The sequence below is a fragment of the Dipodomys spectabilis genome, unplaced genomic scaffold (genome assembly GCF_019054845.1).
Source record: "Dipodomys spectabilis isolate Male_0828 unplaced genomic scaffold, ASM1905484v1 ptg000234l, whole genome shotgun sequence".
Lineage (NCBI taxonomy): Eukaryota > Metazoa > Chordata > Mammalia > Rodentia > Heteromyidae > Dipodomys > Dipodomys spectabilis.
The window spans coordinates 7793030-7812833 of record NW_024870911.1 but is presented as its reverse complement, the minus strand read 5'-3'; the positions used below and the strand labels follow the sequence as shown (position 1 = coordinate 7812833).

Here is a 19804-nt window from a genome sequence, read left to right as displayed (position 1 = left end):
GTCACATGATGGACATTCAGAAAAAGATAACTGATACAAGTGTTGGTACCAACCTTCCAATTAGTACAGGTTAAATGTCCCTTATCCACAATGTTTGCGAAGTAGAGGAAGTAGCTCAAGTTGGTAAAGTGCCAAGCTTGAGTGAATAAACCAAGAAAAGATGGTGAGGCCCTGAGTTCAAGACCCAGGACTGGCACAAAAATGTTTGGGACCAAAAATGTTTTAGATTTTAGGTTTAAAACATTTTTGGAATATTTACATATACATAATGTGGTATCTTGAGGTTGGAATACAAGCCTGAACACAAAATCCACTTGTTTCATTATATATCACGTATATGCACAAAGGTAATTTTATATACTATTTACATACTTTTATGCATGAAATAAAGTTTCATGGTATGGCATTTTCCACTTATGTTGTCATCTTAGTGTTCTTCTTTTATTAAGTTTTGGAGGATTTCAGCTTTATCAGTTAGGGACACTCCAGCTATAATAATATAGGAAAATAGCAATGCTAAATTTGCATAGTGGAGAATGGTATTCATGGTCTGAGGTTGGAGATGAACCTGGGCCAATTAGAGCAAGGGGATATAAAAGTCAGAGCCCAAAAAACAATTGCAAAGTGAGAGGTCCGTTGGAGCTGAAGCACTGACAAGCTCACCTCTATCTGAACCTTGGCAGCGCGGAGGGGACCCAGACCATTGTACAGAACGTTGTATTCTCATTTACATGGCATGCCTTGGTAGTCCCACCGAATTCTGAAAACAACTAAGGACACTCTCTCTCTCTCTCTTTTCAAGGAATCGAACCCAAGACCCCTTGCTTCTTAGGCCAATGCTCTACCCCTAGTCTACTTTCAGTCTTTTTTCTTTTTGGTGATACTCAGGCCCAAACTCAGGGCCTCATGTTTGCTAGGCACATGTTCCTCCACTTGAGCCACACCTCCAGCATCCAATATTATCCCAGGTTTTGCATGAACTCAGTATAAAGGGAAGGTGTCTGGCCCCTCTTCAAATCAGATTGTTGCACAAAGCCCTCTTTTGTAGAAATTTATAAGTTGTCATTTGATGTGCACTGCTATATCTGGGCAGCAAAGGAATCTTTGCTCATGAAGTCAGATAAGGTGTTGTGGTATTGTCACAAAAATCTTTGCGGAGAAATAAATTTAAAAATTTTCAAATGAAATTAGATGATGGAGACATTGTTCAAGGTGATACGCCATCTGGGAGTATGTGGGCATATAAAGGAAACACGGTAGACAAAACACATGATAGTTCATTATACTATTTTTTGTATATTTTTCTGTGTTTGAGTTTTATAAAAGGTAGAAAAATAAGACTTAACATAAAGAACTCCTGAAGTCACTATGTATTATTCCTACAATGTACATTTTAGTTACATATACTAAGTTTGGGGTATATATGAACCTATATATCTATTCATATGTATAGAATAGGCTTGATTTATTTTTTTAAGATCAGAAAGCTATCAGTATTTTCCTTTATTGTTCAAGATGATTCAGGAAAATTAGTCTCTGGGAGTAGAGGGCAAATGAGTTTTTGTTTGTCCTTCATTTTGTCTGAACAGATGAAACTGGTTTGCCGCATTACATTTAGGTAGATACCCTAGAAACTCTCTAAAGTACTCATTACCTTATTCATGTAACTGTAATCCCTGTGTGCAGTATCTTCACAATACTATATATACACATATATGTGTGTGTGTGTATGTATATATATATATATATATATATATATATATATATATATATATTGTTTTTGTCGGTTATGGGGCTTGAATTCTAGGCCTGGGTGTTGTCCCTGAGCTTTTCAGCTCAAGGCTAGCACTCTACCACTTGAGCCACAGTGCCAATTCTGGCCTTTTCTGTTTATGTGGTGCTGAGGAATTGAACCCAGGGCCTCATGCATGCGAGGCAAGCACTCTACCACTGAGCCATCTTCCCAGCCCCAATAGAAAATAGTTTTAAAAAACCCTTTTTAAAAAACATACTGCAAATGGCTGATTGCTAAATACTGAAATTGTGACTAAAAGTTTAACCCAACTGAAAATCAATAGTTCTTCCTAATTTACATGAAATATTAATATTAAAATGGCATATCTAATCACCTTGCCCCTCTGTAGATTTAGAATATATTGCAATTGTTACATTTTTAAAAGTTGATTTTCAAAAAATCATTACCAGTTTAAAAATACTATTTTTTTTCTGCAGAACAGTGGGAACATTATTACAGTTGGACTTAATAAATCAAGGACCAAGTTCTGGCTCTATTGTCTATCAGCTATGCAGATTTGTGACAATAATTAGGTCTTTTGAAGACCAAACATATCCAATGTAAAAGAATAATAGACAATTTACTACACTCTTAGAAAGTAACAAAATTATGCCAGGTCTTATGAATGACATAACTAAAATCTCCTAATAACCTGAAGCAGGCATTATTATTTTTTTCTTTCCTCCTCCTCCTCTTATTCCTCCTCCTCCTTCTTCCTTTTCTTCCTCTTCCTTCTTTTTCTTCTTTGTTTTTCTTCTTCCTCCCCCCCCCTCCTCCTCCTCCTCCTCCACCTTCTTCTCCTTCTTCTGATTGTTGGTTGTGGGGCTTGAACTCAGAGCGTGGCACTGTCCATGAGCTTTTGAGCTTTTTTGATCAAGTTGTTCTATCACTTTGAACTCCAGTCTACTTCCTGGCATAAATTATTCTTTAACACCCAATTTAGATGATAGACAAAGCCCTTGGGGGGTGAGAGGAAGAATAAATAACTTGCCTCAAATGGAGCCACATGGACAAATTAATAATATATGGTCTGTATAACACATACCTTACACTTTTTAAAAATTTTTAAATTTTTTTTTGTTGGTCATGGGGCTTGAACTCTGGGCTTGGGCGCTGTCCCTGTGCTCTTCAGCTCAAGGCGAGCACTCTACCTCTTGAGCCACAGTGCCACTTCCAGTTTTCTAGTGGTTTATTGGAGATAAGAGTCTCATGAACTTTCCTGCCCAGGCTGGCTTTGAACCAATATCCTCAGATCTCGGCCTCCTGAGTAGCTAGGATTACAGGCATGAGCCACCAGAGCCCTGTACCTTATACTTTTATGTACCAAATATAGAAGGTAAAAATGTTTTATATGATATAAAAGCACAAAAATATTAAAGAAATTTTCTGTTCCTGGAAAAGGCAGTAAGTATCCCCAAGTGTTATAGATTTAACCATTCCTAAAAAGGTATGGCCTCAAAAATCTCAATGCTTTTTAAGAATAGAAAATTATGTCACTAGCTCCTGAAATTCAGTGTGTGTTAATTCATTTTGTACTTAAAATGCTGATTTCTCTATCTCCACCCCTTCTAAATTCTGATTCATGTGGAGTAGAAATCAAGAATGCTTTCTAACAACTTCTACAAGAAAGTTTGATACAACTAATTTAAAGATTGTGTTAAGGAAGAAAGGCTATGTTTAAGGCTAAATTTTATGGGCTGAACTGTGTCTCCTTTAAACCTAGATATACTTCGGTACTTTACAGTACTTCAGATTGTATTGATCGAGATTGTGTTTGGAGATAGGGACTTACAGAGGTGGCTAAGTTAAAATGGGTGGGTCCTAATTCAGTTTGAGATCTTTATTTTTTATTTTTTTGGTTGGTCGTGGGGCTTAAACTTTGGCCTTGGGCGCTGTCCTTCAGCTCTTCAGATCAAGGCAAGCACTCTACTGCTTGAGCCACAGTGCCACTTCCGGTTTTCTAGTGGTTTTATTGGAGATAAGAGTCTCACAGACTTTCCTACCCAGGCTGGCTTTGAACCATGATTCTCAGATCTCGGCCTCCTGAGTAGCTAGGATTACAAGCGTGAGCCACTGGCGCCCGGCTTCAGTTTGAGATCTTGAGCCTAGATTTCTAGCTTTTAGGATGGTGAGTATAGACATTTTTGTGTGTGTGTTTTTTTTAATTTTTGTTAAATTTTATTTTATTGTAAAGATTTCTGATTTGAAGCCACCCAGCTTGTGGTATTTTGTTATGGCAGCCTTAGCCAATCAATGCAATAAATAGCATTTTGAAATAGAAATAATAGCTGATGTGATCATTTGACATTGCTTCTAAATGCTTTTTAAAATTTATTATAGGCAAGGAAATTAGCTATATAAAGTAATTTGAGGAATTCTTTTGGGGGCCTTTTTCTAGGCTGATTAATAAAATATACTAAGAAGGTGAATAATATTTTTAGTCTCATCTACACATGTTCTCCACCTAAAATACACATTTTGTTAATTACTTCTCTCTCTCTCTCTCATACACACATACAGTTTCTGTCTCAATAAATAAAATCTACCCACCTATTCATTCATGGTTCTAACTATCATCTATCTATCTATCTATCTATCTATCTATCTATCTATCTATCTATCTATCTATCTAATATTTTTGTGTGCCAGTAGTGGGGGTTACCTTAGGACCTTGTGCATTCACTTGGCTTTTCTGCTTTGGTGCTCTACCATTTGAGCCCTATCCCCGCTTCTTATCCATGCATTTAATCAGTATTTATGGAATATTTACCATGTGTTAAATTAAAAACCCATGTTTTCCTCTGGACAAAAATGCCCCAAAAGTTTTAAATAAAAACTTTGAGAAAGGAATAATTTCAAATGTCCTCAGATTGCCTTCAGGAAATTAAATAAATAAAATGATATTCTAGTGAATTGAGATGTCACAACTTAGCTCTAACCAAACAGTTTTTCCCAAATATCTAGCAGTTTAAGAAAATGTATACCTTTAGATTTTCATGAGAGCTTATCATTTTTAATGCTAGTGAAATAATTCAGATTATTTCAGAAACATTATATAAACAGAACATAATGATTATTTAGATACCTAAACATCCAAAGAGACAATCAAGTCACAACCTCTGCTTAGGAAGATGAAGTATTTGAGAAGTATTCAATGTTTGGTATGTACATTGTGTTGTTTCTCAAAGAAGTCATAAATTGAACAATTGTCTTTCTAAAATATTCTTCTTATAAATAAATCTTAGAATTGGCAAGCCATGGCCAGCACATCATACATGAAATGGGGCAGAATTTTCATCCAAGAAAGTCTTGGGAAGCTCTGTGGTCATTATCATCTTAACCTTGCCTCAAGTCTGCTCAAGACTACTAGGTCAGAGACCACCTGTGCCCAGCATCTTTATAAGCTCCCCAGTTGCTACCTGGCATTGTCCCCTTTGCTACCATCATGATGAATGTTTGCTGAACTGAATTAGAATTTGAACCCACATTTTTTAATCCTGATTTAAATTTCTAGAATAGGCTGTTGCTAGAATACTACTCATTTAATTATTTTTAAAATTTAATGTCAAATTTACATATCAACAAAATAACTTGGTATTTTAGGCAATTCATCAGTAAAAAAAATCAACAAAAAATTATATTTTGGAAATGCCCAGACCATATAAACTAGTGCTGTATCTATCATCTTGTCTTAGTTTTATTCACGACCAAAAATATAGGTGAAATGTAATTCTTAAGAAAAAAGAACAAAAATAAAAAATAAAGTACACACATTGACTTTTCTTTGTGGTTTTGTTTAGCAGCTCATATTATACTAGATGACATAATTTAATAACAGTAAAATCTGATTTATGGGACCCATCTTTCTTGCCTAACAGTCTTTAGAAATACTAGTATTTATTTATAACTAAATGAACAATGTCCAAAAAGCACTACTGACAAATAAATAAAAACTTAAAAATTCCTCCCTGAAACAATTTTTTCCTCCTTGAAACAATTTTTAAAAAGTTATATTTAAATTAAACTTTGTTTTAAAAATATAGGGCATACTAGGAAGGTTACACCATTGTACAAATAAGCACGGAATAATGACCATTTTCCAAAGACCACCTGCAATGTTCATCCTTCCCACTTCCTCACGCTCATGAAATTTATAGTGACAAGTACCTGTAGAAAGTACTTCCTTACGGAAAATGACAATATCTCTGAATTCTAACACATTGTAGATGTCAGAGCTACTCTTCTATGCAACATAGTCAATACTAAATATTTCCCAGTGCTTTCAGCATGCTTCTGGATTTGAAATGTCTACCTGAATAACAATGGAGGCTATTCTACAACTAGTAACACCCCTAGTAAGCCCTTTTCAGCAATCCTTTTTCCAAAAAGTTAACCTCTGGGGTTAAACTCCTGACTTCTGATGTCTTAAGGTCTTTACCTTTTCTCCAATAGCCTTCTGAAAACTAACTCAGACACACACACACACACACACACACACACACACACACACACACACACACACACACAATTGCTCTGAGACACTGAACACACCTCTAGTTGGCTAGTCACTTTTCCCCATGTATTCAACACATCTGGAAGTTCTACTTTATAAATGTCATGATATTAGGTACACAAGTGCCCACAGAACTGTTGTCAAATACCAAGACAGCAACAATGTTATGACTGAAAACCCAGATGTCTAAACTTCTTTAAAATGTTCTAATTATGCAGTTGAATTTAGTTCCTCTTTGATTCCATATTGGAAAAAAAAAAAAAAGATGTGTGTTGTTAACAAGTGGTTTTCCTTTGGACTTAAGCCTTTGCAGTTCTCAGAAATTGAAAGTTTCATCTGAAGTAAGTCAAATGATGTAACTGAGAATTCAGAAGCTTTTCTTTGAAAAAAAAAAAAAAAAAAGAAATTAATAGATGGTTACTTGAGTCCCATGAGATTTCCCAATCTGCCATGACTACCTTTCAAATAGGAGATTCTTGCACATCTTCAAAAAACTACAGTGAAAGAAATGATCTTTTCAGGTAAACACGTGAAGAAATGATTGGGATAATACATTTCTAAATTTAACTGTCAGAATTTTTGGCTTAGATTTGAGTTTCTAGGTGAAAGGAAAGCTCTCTACTTCCAACAACTAGAAGTAATGTTGAATGGACTAATGAAGCAACAAAAAAGCCAATACCATTAAAGAGTTTGGAGTGCATTTTCAGCTAGTGCTGAGGAGTCAGTGAGATTGCATACTTGCCTACCCCTGAACTTGGTAAGAACTTAAACGTGAATAATGACCTAGTCGAATGCTCTCATGTTACAGATAGGAAATTGAGGCAAGAAAGACAAACTTTGATCATGCATACACGAAAGGATTTACCACAAGCAGAAGGAAAAATAATTCACTGGAGGTTCAGAGAAATCAAAGACCATTCTTTGACACTATGCCATTTTAGTTACTAAACAAAAACAAATTTTGCACCCTCAATTTAAAGGACTTTCATCCATCCCTCCCCCCCCCTCCATGAATAGCTCTGTTTATACCTGAAGATTTTATGCTGTGGTTCCAAAAAAATAAAAGTAAGATTAGGAAAGGCATACCTGTAATCAATACCCTTCCATTACTTATTCTAAAAACATTTGCTTAAACTTATTCCAGGGTTTGACAATTTAATGTGATAGATGCTCATAGCATATCTCTCTCTTTCTTTCTTTCTTTCTTTCTTTCTTTCTTTCTCTTCTTTCTTTCTTTCTTTCTTTCTTTCTTTCTTTCTTTCTTTCTTTCTTTCTTTCTTTCTTTCTTTCTTTCTAACAAATTCCCTCTGTCTCTGTCTCTCCTCTCACGTACCACTACCCCCTTTCAGGAGCCTGTCAGCTAGCTGCTGTTTCCAGTACTTAGGGAGCAGCTAACAATCAAACTGCTTCTGGCCAGATGTCCAGATGTGAGGAGATCAGAAGTCGTTAATATTTATCTGTACAACACATCTTTTCATCTTTTGCATGCCTGGCACTCAAATGGAACCCCAGGTTGAAAAGGCCCGGCCCAGTTCCAAGTGGTTTGAGCTATCCAACTGTACCTGTCACCCTTACCTGTTTGTAAGACCACAGTGCTCTCTTCTCCATCCAGAGAAACAATCTTGAAGTTGTAGAAGGTTCCCGCGTGTAAATCCCTGAGGTTACATCCATAGGTGGTGTTGTCGATCTGAAACGGGTAACACCAAGCCGCCCTGGAGGTATCACTGTTGTAGAGGACGCTGAAGTTACAGGATGACCCTAAAGTAGTTTTCCACTGGAGAGACACCGCCTGGCTGGAGATCCTGGATTCCATCACGGTGAAGTTACATCTCACTGACTCTGCCAGTCCAGTCTACAAAGAGATCAGAGGGACCACCGTTTTAACAGGCTCCCTAAATGCCTCTATCCACCCCTTCTGCCTAGCCTCAGATGGCCCCTTGTCTTTCTAAGCAGGGGCGAGAGGCCCACAAGGGAGGTGGATGGCAGGTTTCTCCCAGGTTGCTGTTTCTCTGGAGCAGCTGGAGCCAGAAGATGGCTTTTGCCTTTGACATCAGGACAAGCTGGCCAGTGTGCTTTCAAGAGGCGGACAGCTCATCTCAAGAGATTTCCCCTACAAAGCACAGAGAGGTTGCCGAGTGGAGTGAATTTGGTTTGGGCCCCCGAGAGGGCTGCGTCCGCTTGAGCCACTCACCTGTAGTAGGTGTAGTGTAATCCACAAGGCCAGTCCCGCTCCATGGTTCAGCATTGCGGTCAGGGGTTAAAACCCGGGTGAATCCAAGGCGGGGAGATGGGGTGGGGGGGTTGGAGGGACGGCTGGACGCTGGATGAAGGACCCACTTGTTGCTGCGCGCGCGCTCAGCGCGCCCCGTGGGCGCAGCGCACTTCCCTGGGGGCTGGCGACGCGCGGGGGCCACAGGCACTGCTGCTCCTGCTGCCGCCCCGGGCGGGCTGCGGACGCGACAGGAGGCGGTGGCGGGGACAGGCGGCCAGCAGCCCTTCCCACGCTGCCATTCTGACCCGCGCTGCCTCTCCCCAAGCCCCATCCGCGGACTTCCGCAATCAAAAGGCAATTTCCTCGTCTCCCGGCAAAGGAACAATGCGCCTGGGAGGGAGGGAGCCCCCCAGGAGCCAACGCCTGAAGCTGCCAAAGGGGACAGAGCCAGCCAAGTTGTCCCCAATGCCCTAGGCCACTGCCTCCCCGGCCAAGGGTCCCATCCGGGTCCACGGGGCGCTCTGCTTTCTCCTCCTCCCGGACTTTCACTTTCCCCTACTCCGTGGTCCTTTTGCTACCATGAGTGCCGCTGGCTCTCACTTTTCAGACCCCCCCCTCTTACACCTCCTCCCATCCACCATCCCCTCCCTCCCTCCCCACCCTAGGCCCTCCTCCCTCCTATCTTCCTTCCTATCCTTCTCATCTGCTTTCTTGGGGATCTTTTTTCCCAGGATTACACTTGACCTTAACACAATTTCCCTAGGTCGCCCACATTCTTTCCTGAAGCCTTTTATTAGAGAGCGTTTGCCCTTCTCACCCCAAAGCATTCATTTGTCACAAGGCTCACCGCCCTGACCCCAGCAGGGGAAGAAGACCCCCCCTCCCCCTTGCAAAGAGCCAGCCCAGGGTCAACTTGACCTTCATCCTTTCTGAAGTCATTTCCCCCTTAATCTTGTAAAAGTCTGTGTATACATATGTGGTATGCAAATAGAGCTAAGCAACAACAACAGAAAGGTCTCCACCAGTGGTGCAACCTATAGCAAAGCAGTTCCCTCACTGACCATCCGGTGGTGACAGCCCTGTCATTCCTAAATCCTCTGACCAAGGCGTTTGCATTTTTGTTGGGAAATACTTTTGATGGCTTAGCGGCACACCGATTTACAAAGAAATGGCACTGACAGTTTTCAGCGCTAATTATATGCCTGTTAGTAATTGCCTCAGTACCTGACTATGTACGTCTAAAAATAGACTCCAAAAAAGTGCTATCTCCCGCCGTATAATTTTACAAAGACAACGAAAGCAAAATACTGCCACAACTTCAATAATTTTGGGTTTTGAGATGCCATACTCATACTAAACTAAAGAGAATCCACATTTCAGTTCCTAGATCAGAAAGAGACATGGTGTTTCCTTCTTTTTCGAATACACAGATTGCATTACATGTGAGGGTATGTTCTTGGCTACTGTAACGACTGTGTACTTTGAAGAAAAGTAGAAAGATGAAAAGAAGTAAAAATTGTCTCAATTCTTTTAGAAACTTGTTTTCCAAAAATCTCCTAATGAAAAATGAAATTCCCTTAAGTTTTGCCACTGAACTACATTCCCAGTGAAAAATGAAGATTTTTCTCCACCTCGGAGATTTGATAAACCTTAAGCTAAAGCCAAAGCAAAGATCCCAAGTCCTCTTTCAAGTTAGCAAACACCCAAAGAACATCAAGCCTAAAATATATGTATTATTTCTAGGAAAACAGAACTTCTCTTATTTCTCTATTCAAACCATTTGTCTTATTAAACAACTTTTGATTCTGTCTTTTGCTCCCAAGTTCAATGTTTTGCAGAGCTTGATTTTCCAGGCTTACCAGTGACACTTTCTTTTCTTCTTCATCAGATATTTTGGACCTTTTTCAAAACTCCAGCTGTTTTCAGCCTTTAGAGGAGTCCCTTTTATCAATTATATTTCTTTTCAACATTACCTTTGTATTTTTTTTTGTTTTTGTCTTACAATGAGAGTACCTCAACTGCAAATCAAGAATAATATTCTAAGTACTATATAGAGCTAGGAAGAATAACACTGTTTCAGCTAAAGCAAGCTCCAATGTGTTGAACAAGTATCAATATATCTAGCAATAGATGACACTCAAATCACACATTTTCTGTCTTTTAAACTCACTCATGACATAGGTCCCACTTGCTAACTTTTACTGCTCATCTTTCTCATTTGTCTTTTCCACAAGGACTTCATACTTATCACAGATCGGTTCTATGGTTTTTAAGACTAATATATATATATATATATATATATATATATATATATACACACACAAACATACATATAAATGTACACATATATACATGTATACACACATATATATGTATGTATCTGTGTGTGCGTGTCTATAAACACATGCATATAGATATACATATATCTATGTGTTTATATCTATATGCATGTGTTTATGTATAGATATGCAGACATATTAGCTAGAGTTAAATTTTAGAGCTAAATTTCCAATACACTATCTAACAATTCTTTCTGATAGCTCAGGTAAGTGTATGAAAAGACAAAATTTGAAGACAACTAAAGAAAATAACAAAATATCCTCATAATTACAAAGTTTAAGTGCTTCTAAATTAACAGTGTTAATTAACTTGCTAATAATGCCCTTGAGGAAAATAAGAAATATTTTCTTTAAATATAGTTAGTTTATTTTTGACCAAAAAATAAGAGACATCTAAAATCATTTTTAAACAACTTTAACATCCTCAATATATATTTAGAAAGGGCTAATAGTTATAAACACTTCCTTTCCATCTGTGGATAACTACTAGGTTTAAATTTAATTTTATCATTATTAAATATTGTTATCTTAAGCTAGACAGTGGAGCTTCCAAATGATTAACAGATTGTAAACAATTTATAGAATTGCATAGAATGAGACAAGAGGGCAAATTCAAGTTCAGCCTTTTAGTGATTACATTTTTCCTTTTGAAATCACATTTGAAGTATGCAAAAACAGAGAGAAAAATAATAGATTCACAAAAGTAGGGAACTGGGAAAAGTTACCAGATAACAACTTTTCTGTGAAGAGTTTATTTGAAACTACAAAGTCTAAAGAAACTAATTTATTTTACTCTTTGTTCTCATCCTTGTTTAGAATTCCTCAAAACTCTTTTCAGCCTATTTATCCTGCATGCCACTACATTTTCTTTAGATATTTTTGCATTCTAGGAATTTAGGATCAATTACTGGGTACCATTTCAGGGCATAACTTTTTCTCCTTGTTTTTAGGAACCTTTTTCCAGACTATATGGGAAAGGTGAGGCTGCTTTTGATTAGCTGTACAGTGAACGTTTTCCATTCATATCAGTGATAAGCTATCTTAAATAAAAATAGTGATAGCTATTAGTAGCCATGTGAACACAATCATTAATTATGTGTTCATGGTTGAAGGCATGGATCTTGTTAGATTCCCAAAATACATGCTGACTGATAGCTCCCATCATCAAAGGCCTAGAGCCACTACTTGAGAGCTGCTACTTTATTTTTGATGTATTTTTATATTTGCTGGTTTATTATAAAAATGTTTTAAAGGTCCATGTTAAACAACCAGAAATGGTGATGGAAATCTGCTTTGTTCTTATAACTCAATAGTGTTTCCATGGGTTGGCCCGCTGAGTACCCTTCCACCAGGATATCTTCTCAAAATTCTCCAGCCTAGACTCTAAATATGAAAGCCTACTCCCTAACCCTCTCAGGAGATAGACAAGAGATCGGACTTGCTCAAACAATAGGCTCTGGGAGCCAGACTTGTGCCATAAACTCTCAAAAATCTTTGAGTCCTCCAACTACTTGGGAGCCTGCCCCCCTATTTATTACCCCTACTTAAGTTCCTCCACCCTGCCTCCATTACACCGTACCTTGTCTCCTGACTCCTTAAATCACCAAGGCATCCCTTTTCAACTTTCCATTAAAGCTGATCTGTGGTCTGTTGAGGTTGTTTTTTTTTCTCCTCTTTCTTTATTCTAATGCCCTCATGACTCAGTTTCCTAACATATGGCAAAATCTGAAAAGGTCTGGAGCATAGGATCTTTTATCCCATGGAGTTTGGGTGGTTCACCTTCCTGGCACATTCTTAGAATGTGCTCACCTTCTTGGAAACTCCTAGAACGTCTCTGAATTTGTATGAAGGCAAAACAAAGTAGGGAATGATTGACTCATTGGCTATTGGTAATCCTCTCAGCCTTCAGCACCCTTCTATTTCCCCTCCAACCCTCCCAATACTAATTGGTTGCCTTGGCAACCCAACTTTGACTCCATCCTGTGGTTATCTATGGAATCACAAAAAATCACCTCATTATTTATTAAAAGCTTAGGTATGGTTGGAGAACACTATCTTTCATTTTAACCACTCTGGAACTATTCTGGAGCATTATTTCAAATAACAAGAACAAAAGGTCAAAGATTTTAACAAAAGATATTGTTATTGCTTAGTCACTTAGGTAATTATAAAAATTTTGAAGCTATGAGTCAGGAATTGTAGATGAATCCCCAAATACTGGTAGATGATCCTAGTCTACTCTGGGGTTATATGACAATGAATCCATCATAAATTAAATATATTGTAAACTGAAAATATGTTTGATGCACTTACCCCACTGAACATTGTAGCTTAGGAACACAGTGTACTGTAAAGAATAGTTTGTTTACCCACACAATCGTGGAGCTGTGATTGTTTGCTGCATTGCAAGAGAATATTGCTGTTTTATGTGGGGCAATAAAGAATTCTAAGTATAGTTTCTACTGATAGGTAGTACTTGTATACTATTATGTAGTTGGAAAATCCTAAGTGGAGGGTCATCTATGCACACACTGCAATTTTTAGAGCTTCCACTTAGGTTTCAAATATGGCCCCCATACATGCAAACAATCCCATCTGTTAAAACATTTACATGTTCTACGGCTTTTCAAAAATTAACGAATTAACTTTGTGTTTTTTCATAACCCAAGCTGGCTTCAAACCTATTATGTAGCCCTGGATGGCCTGTAAACTTGAAAGCCTCCTATCTCAGCCTTTACTGTTGTAACACTGGCAGAGCAGATACAGCAATGGTGCTAACATGTATATCTAAAATTTGGAGAAGCCGATGTAGGAGTAAGGATAGAGCAAAAAAAAATTTTTTTTTGCCATATGAAGCCATTGCAAACATTTAAAAATTCTTAGGTTTACTATTCTATTTTGATTTACTACTATTTTTTTTTTTTTTTTTTTGGGTCCGGTCGTGGGGCCTGAACTCTGGGCCTGGGCGCTGTCCCTTAGCTCTTCAGCTCAAGGCTAGTGCTCTACCACTTGAGCCACAGTGCCACTTGCAGCTTTTTTCTTTTTGCTTATGTGGTGCTGAGGAATCGAACCCAGGGTCTCAGGCATGCAAGGCAAGCGCTCTACCACTGAGCCACCTTCCCAGCCCTACTACTATTTTTACTATATAAAAAATTAGGTAAATCTCTCCAGCACAGAAAGCAGATGGCTCTCAACTAGATCCAGTTTCTTGAAGCAGTCATTTTCCATGGGTATTTACCATGATCAGATGCATTGTTATTATCACATGACTTATTTACACAAGGAAGTTGTATCTTAACCACCAACACCGGTATTACATGATATAATTCTGTTTAATTACAGGATAGATTAGCAAGAATACAGAGGTATTTGCTTTGGTCTTCTCAGCAGAATCTGCTCTTGCCATTGTACTAGTTAGTGTTAAGAATAGGTGTCCTTACAATGGGCTGTGTCTATTATTTCTGTATTCTAAGTAAATTGGTGATAAAACCAATCACTTGTTCACTTTCATAGACTGGGTTTTCACTAGGTTCTGTTGTATAGAAAGGCTCGTATCTCTGCTATAGGGAAGGTACTGGTAGTATTTTAAGTAGTTCCTATTCTTTCCAACTATAGTGCAGGACATATTTTATTTCTCCTTAGTCTGGGATAAGGACAATTATTGTATATTCATGTAAATGACAAGCGCTTCCGGAGAACTTCCTTGAGCTTGGAGAGACCTAAGATTCCAATAGGTAGGCTACTTGAGCCCCGGCCCCAGTGGGCCAGGACAAGAGAGGTATTACTCCCTGGCCACTCAGCCTACATTCTTATTAAAAACAGTTGAGATGTCCTGTTGCATTTTTTTTTTTGCCAGTCCTGGGGCTTGAACTCAGGGCCTAGGCACTGTCCCTGAGCTTCTTTTGCTCAAGGCTAGCACTTCTACCACTTGAGCCACAGCACCACTTCTGGCTTTTCCTGTTTGTGTGGTACTGAGGAATCGAACCCAGGGCTTCATGCATGCTAGGCAAGCACTCTACCACTAAGCCATATTCCCAGCCCTCCTGTGGCATTTTGGTATAGACCATTTGTCAAAGCTGTTTCTAACTTAATGCAGCATCATTTGTTGTGTCTTCCTGACCTACTTTGCTAACACATTCTGTGTCTAGGCTGATGCCCACCTGCTGTCTTCCTTTTAGAAGAGAACCCCTCTAATCTGCTTAAGTTCATAAATCTTTTTCCTATAAATGTGACTCCTTAGTAAAAGGAGATTCAGTTTCTACTTGACAGCTCTTACATATGGGGTGGGCCAGTATTTATCTACCATGCTATTGCCATCATGTTCTCATGGTCAAAGTATAGGTAGGAACATGTTTTTTTTTAGGTACTTCCTACTGGAGATAGATGATGGGGAATATATCCAGATGTAGCACAAGTCTGAGAGTGGCCCAAGGCCTCTTACATCCTTGTCTCAAGGTTGGACCATCCCCTAAAAGAGCATGGGTCCATTAGTTATGCTCACTGCTCAAATCCCAACAGGAATCTATTGTTTTCTCTTATTCTGCAAAATGGTTTTCTATCTGATAAAGCAAAAGTTGTCCAAATAGGCAGTTTTATCACATATGCTGTCATTATTCATATATCTTTTTAAAAATAATATATCTTTTATAACCTTTCTAAGCATCGGATCATGAGCCTAGGCAGTTACATAGTAATCTGCCTCCTAGCAATTTTACATCACACCATTTGATATCTCAGTAAGAAGTAGATGAACTGCTAAGGTTTTGAATTAGATCTGAATTAGGTGTGGAGACCTAATGGGGGCTGAAGAGCTAGAGGCTGGCTAGCAGAGGCGAGGCAGAGTGCATTGATAAAGTTAATCCAAGTGCTTCATGCATGACCTAAAATGTCATTGTCCTCACTCAGGCCCTGTATTACCTTGCCTCTGACCATTCCTTTGATCTCTCTCGATGGCTTCTTATTCTCCAGTTGCCTAGTCTGACAATTCATTTACTCATTCATCCAGTAAATATTGACTGAACATCCCAGGCTATGGGATACAGGTTTTGTAGATGTCCATGGAATTTTTCTTGCCACCAAACCATAGTGCCATTTTGTCTTCTTGGATAGCTCCTCCCCACACTGCCTTCCTGTTCCTCCCTGCAGTCTTTAAGTTTCAGCAAAAGCACACCTCTATGTGACCAGATCCTATCTACGAAACTGGAAAGGCCTTTTTAAGGAAAAAGTTATCCTTAATATTCCTTATCTCAGTAACACATTTGTTTAATGCAGGGCAATGGCATGTGGCAATGATTATTTATATCTTCACATATCTTTACACTTGCCTCACCTGGTCCTAATTCCTTTAAGAATTTAGGGTGGGGTTTGTCTTGTTCTTCTTGCACAGGGCTTGGAATACAATAGAGGAGAGGCTCAGCAATTAGTTTTTGGACTCATCAATGTATCTTTCTAGTTTCTCAGTAAATATTGTTATGTGAATAAGTACTCTAACAAGTCCTTCTAAATAAGGCTGTGATGGATACTAAAGTATCATTCTGGGAGGAAAGGGAAAGGAAAAAAGAGAATAAAAAGAAGGAAGGACAAAGAGATAAAACAGAGGGGAAAAAGATTGATCCTATAGGAAGGGAAAAGGAATGAAAAGATTAGAAGGAGGGAGTGTGAAAGGGAGGGAAGGAGAAGGAGGAAGAGGCAGATAGTACTGTATTCTGTAGGCAGTGGTTCTGAAAGTGTAGCATTAGCAAAAAATCTGAGAACTTGTTAGAAATACAAATGGTAGCTCCTACCACAGACCTAAGGAATCAGAAAAGCTGGGGGTGGAGCCTAATAATCTGTGGTTTAACAAGTCCTCCATTATGAGTTGGAAAAGCCATTAGAATTCCCAAGGACAGCCTCAGAGGGCACACTATACCCTAAACCAAATATTTCATTATCAGGAGAATTAATGTTATCTTGTGCTTTTTCTCTTAGATTTCTCTGAGCTGGTTGCAAGAAGTGATAAGGAAAATTTAGAGGGTCTTGAACAATTTTAGCATGAGTAAATCAGTGACCTTTAGAATATATAATATGTGTGCTTTGATATTTATAGTACCTCATGAAAGATACAGTGTAGATCTGAAAGGAAAAAGTATGCCAAATGGCATAAAGTTTAATACTAAATGTGAGTTATAAGGCCAACCTTATATGTTTTTCTTCTAGGAAGTGCTTTTGTTATGCAAATCTCACTCAAAGATTTTCTCCAGATATATTTTAAAAGATTCCATCAGGGAAATGTATCCACTAAAAACTATTACAGTATAACAAATCCTTAAGTTTTAATTTGAATGGACTCAGTGGTAAACTGCCAAGAGTGAATATAATTTTATCTTGCAGCAAATGTCATGCACTTAGGAAGAATATACTCTAAAATGTTAGGGAACATAAATTTTGATAAGTAGGTTTTAAAAGACCATCCTGCTATATATTTGGAAATACTGTTTGAGGTACTGTTTGTGGTCCTAGACCACAGTTCTCCAGGAAGTTAAACATTTAGAGAGCAAGTTGCAAAGATGAAATGAGAAGGTGTATGTTGTATGCACCATATAATTCCTAGCTAAGGGCCTTGTTAAATGATCGGATTTCTGATTATTAGGAGTAACAATAATTTGAGGAGAACATTAAAATAAGCCATAGGACTAGAACAGGTGTATGATATTCTTAACAGTGAATCCCAATAACCCAATTGCTTTGGGCATAGGACCATATATAATAAAGTAGATCAACATGTACACCAATATATGGAAACAAGAGGTTATCACTATGTCCTGTATGTAGTTTTTTTCTTTTTGTCTTTTTTCTAGTTTCTCTTAGTTTTCTGTACCATGTGTTTTGTATGTAAGATTGTTTGATCTGTAGAACTGAAAGGGAATCACAGAAACAACAGGACAAAGGATGAACTAATGCAGCATTGATACTCAACACTATGTGGGATAAGAACCTTACAACTTGGGGGGTGGGGAGAATAGGGAGATAATGAGGGATTGGGTACCAATGATTAAAAACTAATGTACTCATTACCTTACTCATGTAACTGTAACTCCCCCATCACCTTTTCAATAAAAAAAGAATATATATATAAATCATAGATATTGAACATTGTTATACTAAAGAATGATTACGTCCTCAGATAAGAATGTCTTTCTGTGAACATTTACATGACAATAAATTGATATTGCTTTCAATGTTACATCCAAGAGAGCTTTCTAGTAGATCAGCACCAAAGACATTTAACAGCTGCTCAGTCTGTTGGTCATGTCAAGATTTGTTTTTCAATCTTGGAAAGGAGGAGTGGGGGCCGGGGGAGAGTTTCTATCAGCAGTGCCCGCCATTTCTCTCAGATATATCTCTAAACTTTTCTGATATGTTTTCCCACTCCATAGCAATTTCTCACCTTTCCTTCCCCCACTTTTTTTTTTAAGTCTTGGGAAATAGGCTTTACATAGACAGCCAGTTGGCTGACACCCAGATGTGACTGTTAAAGAATCATTTTCTCAACCTCCAGGCTTCTGCTGTCTTCATCCAAACTACAGTGGGTTTGGGACACAAGTTTCACCCAAGAGCCTCAGCCATAGGGCTGTGATGGGGCTGTGGATATGGGAGGGCTCTCAGTATGTGGTGTCAGGAGTTAGATCATGATTTCACTAAATCCTGGGATAGTAGAGAAATAAAACCAAGCTTAGATAACACTAACTTAAAAAAAAAACCAACACTGGCTTTATAACAACAACAACAACAACAACAATGATCTTTCTTAGCTTCTTCAGAAAAAAATGATGGGAAAGTAGACTGTAAGAAATTCTGTGGGTCACATTATTTCCCATGAATTCTGTGGAGGTTACAAACTAGGGGTGGGGTTTTTTGTTTTTGTTTTTGGCTTTTCTAGTGAGATCTTGACACTGCTTTGAAAAGTCTAGATAAGAAGGTGATACTGAGAAAATTAGATTTTTGTCTGTTAAAAACAACAAGATTTTGAGTGTAAAAAAATCACAGCAATCAAAAGATAGAACCATGCTGGGTGTACATTCTGTTAGCCCCTTGGTTAGGTTTAATTTAACACACCCTTCTCTGCTAGTTAAGGCAGACAGACACAGGACATCTTAGGGCGCTGGGCTGTCAGTGATCAAAGCAGAAGATCAAAGGATCTTATCATGCTTTCTTTAAAAAATGTAAAGTTAAAACCATCAGCTAGCTTATAGACCCCTTGGAAGAAGGAGTCATTTCATCATTATCTTCTTGACACCCCCCACAGTGTCATGGAATTCAGAGTCTGCCATATGGCTGCAGAATAACCATTTACATTCCACCATTAAACAAGGGTATGGCTAAGCATGTTATTGCAAAATGCAACAGTTGCTGTAATGCAGAACTGGAACTTGTATACCTAACATCCAGTCTTAGCAGAAACTAATGTCCATGCAGCCAGCCCCAGTCCTACATGGACAGACCTCAACTCCAAGGAGGGTCTAGTTCTTTTCCATTATCAGCAGGTTGTTCCTGTCTTTGTTGGCTAATCCACCAGGATCCAAACTCTTAGCAGCTGGTGAGCAGGTAGCCCACGTCTGTAATCATAGCTCCTCATAGAGGGTTGAGATTTGAGGAACAAGGTTCAAAGTCAGCCCAGGCAGGAAAATCTATGAGATTCTTATCTTCTATTTAACCAACAAAAAGCTGGAAGTGGTAGGGTGCCAGGGTGAAAAAGCATAGGGATAGCACCAGGCCCTGAGTTCAAATCTCAGGACTGGCACACACGCATGTGGAGACTGACTCTCTCTCCCTCCCTCCCTCCCTCCTTCCCTCCCTCACCCCCCCTCCCCCGTCTATCTCTCAGCAAAGCAAGTGCTTGCAATATCCTCTCATGTCTCGTGTTCTGGGCTTAGAAGCCCAGCCCTGCAAAGAAAGGAAGCAAGTGA

At 38.6% G+C, this 19804-nt stretch overlaps 1 protein-coding gene across 2 annotated transcripts in view; it reads right to left on the bottom strand.

Annotated features, from left to right (window-relative positions):
- Ptprb (protein tyrosine phosphatase receptor type B) overlaps positions 1 to 19804 on the bottom strand; it is a 109061-nt gene that overhangs the window by 72390 nt on the left and 16867 nt on the right. Inside the window, exons 1-2 of one of the 2 annotated variants that reach the window (XM_042699173.1) lie at positions 8500 to 8810; positions 7884 to 8160 (exon numbers count right to left, since the gene is read on the bottom strand). In XM_042699173.1, the coding sequence (XP_042555107.1) occupies positions 7884 to 8160; positions 8500 to 8553 (331 nt within the window). In that variant the 5' untranslated portion in view covers positions 8554 to 8810. Of the gene's footprint in view, positions 1 to 7883; positions 8161 to 8499; positions 8811 to 19804 lie in introns of those variants that run through there. The other variant, XM_042699172.1, reaches the window with a different exon arrangement.